This window comes from Oratosquilla oratoria, chromosome 39 (assembly GCF_046742065.1).
Source record: "Oratosquilla oratoria isolate Oo_2021 chromosome 39, ASM4674206v1, whole genome shotgun sequence".
NCBI classification, from domain to species: domain Eukaryota; kingdom Metazoa; phylum Arthropoda; class Malacostraca; order Stomatopoda; family Squillidae; genus Oratosquilla; species Oratosquilla oratoria.
The window spans coordinates 6,482,235-6,484,734 of record NC_134815.1 but is presented as its reverse complement, the minus strand read 5'-3'; the positions used below and the strand labels follow the sequence as shown (position 1 = coordinate 6,484,734).

Genomic DNA, 2,500 nt, shown 5'->3' with positions numbered 1-2,500 from the left:
GCGGAGCATGCCGACAGGAGACCTTTTGTTCCATAACTAGGTCGGATGCGAAAAAATATATATATATATATATATATATATATATATATATATATAAATGATAAAGAAAAATAGATAAAATAAAAATTATAATAATATCAATAATAATAAATAAAATACAAAAAATATATTTCTCTGTGCCCCGGTTCTTCCACATTTTCCGCGCCAGTTATTATATTCTATACTAGCTACCGAAGCTCCTCATCCCACTTTCAGGAAGTGGGAAGTGAGAAACCCCTGGTAAGGCAAAGTCCTGCCAGTTGTGGCATGCCTTTTTTTTTTTTTTTTTTGAGACCGATGTTGGGTCGCCTCCCTGCCAGGCCATGACTGTTGGGAGGGTCCCGGAGATCGAACTCGCGACCACCTGCTCGTGAGTTTGACACGCGATCCACTGGGGGTCCATGACTTTTCGTCGCCGTCTTTTCGTCGCCGGACTTTTCGTCGCCGACGTTTCGTCGCCGGACATTTCGTCGCCGGACGTTTCGTCGCCGCGACATTTCGTCCCCGCGACTTTTCGTCGCCGGTCTTTTCGTCGCCCCAAGCATAAATTGTATGCAAAGATTGACAATATTTGAAATATAAAATTGGAAATATATGATTTAATGCCAAATTCAATATACTTCTTCTGATTGATCTTGATGTGATTATTGGTAGTAGCGTCTGTCCAGCCTTACTAAAGAACTTTACATTTCAATACATGTGGACTATTTACTAATAACTTACTAATTTTATAATAAATGATTTTACCCTTACACTTTAATGAATAGCTTCATAATTATGATTTCGTGTCAAATTATTACTGTATGATATGCCAATAATAAATTATCATATATACTGACGTGTCAAATATATATTTAGATAATGATGTATTAAATTATTTATTGTAATTTAAATAAAATTGTATTTCATCTACGTAAGTTAGGGCTCAGGTATTTGCAAGTCGGACTGGTTAAGGCAAGAATGAATGGTTTATACGGCACTGAGATGTATAGCTATTTGCCACACTCATATTATTGCATTGGGAGTAGGAATATAAGTACAAGTATGACATTAAATCATATATTTCCAATTGTCAATCTTTGCATACAATTTATGCTTGGGGCGACGAAAAGTCCGGCGACGAAAAGACCGGCGACGAAAAGTCGCGGGGACGAAATGTCGCGGCGACGAAACGTCCGGCGACGAAAAGTCGCGGCGACGAAAAGTCGGCGACGAAAAGTCCGGCGACGAAAAGACGGCGACGAAAAGTCGTGCACCCATCCACTGGGCAATCGCGCGACCTTCTATTGGCCATTCGATGTCTTTACTCGTCTCCATGGCAACGCCGCTAACGGTAGCGAAAGTAATGGGTTTAAATTGGACAAATTTAGATTTAAAAAGGAAATAGGCAAGAACTGGTTTATCAATAGAGTGGTTAACAAATGGAATAGACTTAGTAACCATGCAGTGATCGCTGAAACTATAGATTATTAGAAAAGGTTAGATAACTTTATGAATGGGGATGGCAGGTAGTAATGGACATGGAACTGCCTAATGTAGGTCCTATGGTTTCTTGCAGTCTCCTTCATTCTTATGTTCTTAGGGGCCGATTGGTCCAGTTTGTATTATAAGCAAATTTTATTTTTGTCAATTTTTCATATCTAATGTACTCGCTTGTTGATTTAATTTTATTCTTTATTTCTTTATCAACTTATTATTTTTAGTAATTTATTTATTTATATATTTACGTATTTATTTATTTCTATGGTTTATTTATCTACTTATTTATTCAATTAATTATTTATGCATTTTATTTTCAACCCTCTGTAATCATTTCCTTACAAGTGGCAAGGAGAATTGTAGAAGATGGTAGTGAGTCCAGAAGATTTTGAAAAAGAGTAGAATTGATTTGAAATGCAAGAGAAATCTAGAAACGCAGCCCAAACATTATAAAAAAATGTACGTTCAATATTTGTGTACGTGTGTGTATACATGTTTGTATATACATATATATGTGTATATGCATTGTTGTATATATGTATAGATAGGTTATATGTATTTACGTATGTTTATATTGTAAATACACCTCTGAGCGTGTTTCTGTCTCTGTGTGTACATATAGATATACACACACCTGCGTGTGTATGTGTGTGCGTATGTGTGTATGTGTATGTGTATGCGAGTGCGGACGCGTGTGTGTTTATGGACGTTAAGAAGGCGATCTCAAATATACTTTAGGGGTATAGCTGTGTGCTCAACTGTACCACTGTATGGTGTTGGCCCACCAGGATTGGTCCTCCTTATTTGGAAGGATGAGTTGCTTGACCGTCATTTATACCCCTTTCATCTGTGTGCATATGTGTGTGTGTGTGTGTGTGTGTGTGTGTGTGTGTGTGTGTGTGTGTGTGTGTGTGTGTGTGTGTGTGTGTGTGTGTGTGTGTGTGTGTATGTGTGTGTGTGTGTGTGTATGTGTGTGTGCGCG

General features: G+C 37.8%; 1 protein-coding gene across 1 annotated transcript in view; it reads right to left on the bottom strand.

Moving 5' to 3' along the window:
* The window catches only part of LOC143020136 (uncharacterized), an 18,579-nt gene extending 16,229 nt beyond the window's left edge, over positions 1-2,350 (bottom strand). The window contains exon 1 of the mRNA XM_076176294.1: positions 2,283-2,350. Within this exon, the coding sequence (XP_076032409.1) occupies positions 2,283-2,350 (68 nt within the window). The remainder of the gene's footprint in view (positions 1-2,282) is intronic.
* Between the last annotated feature and the right edge of the window lie 150 nt (positions 2,351-2,500).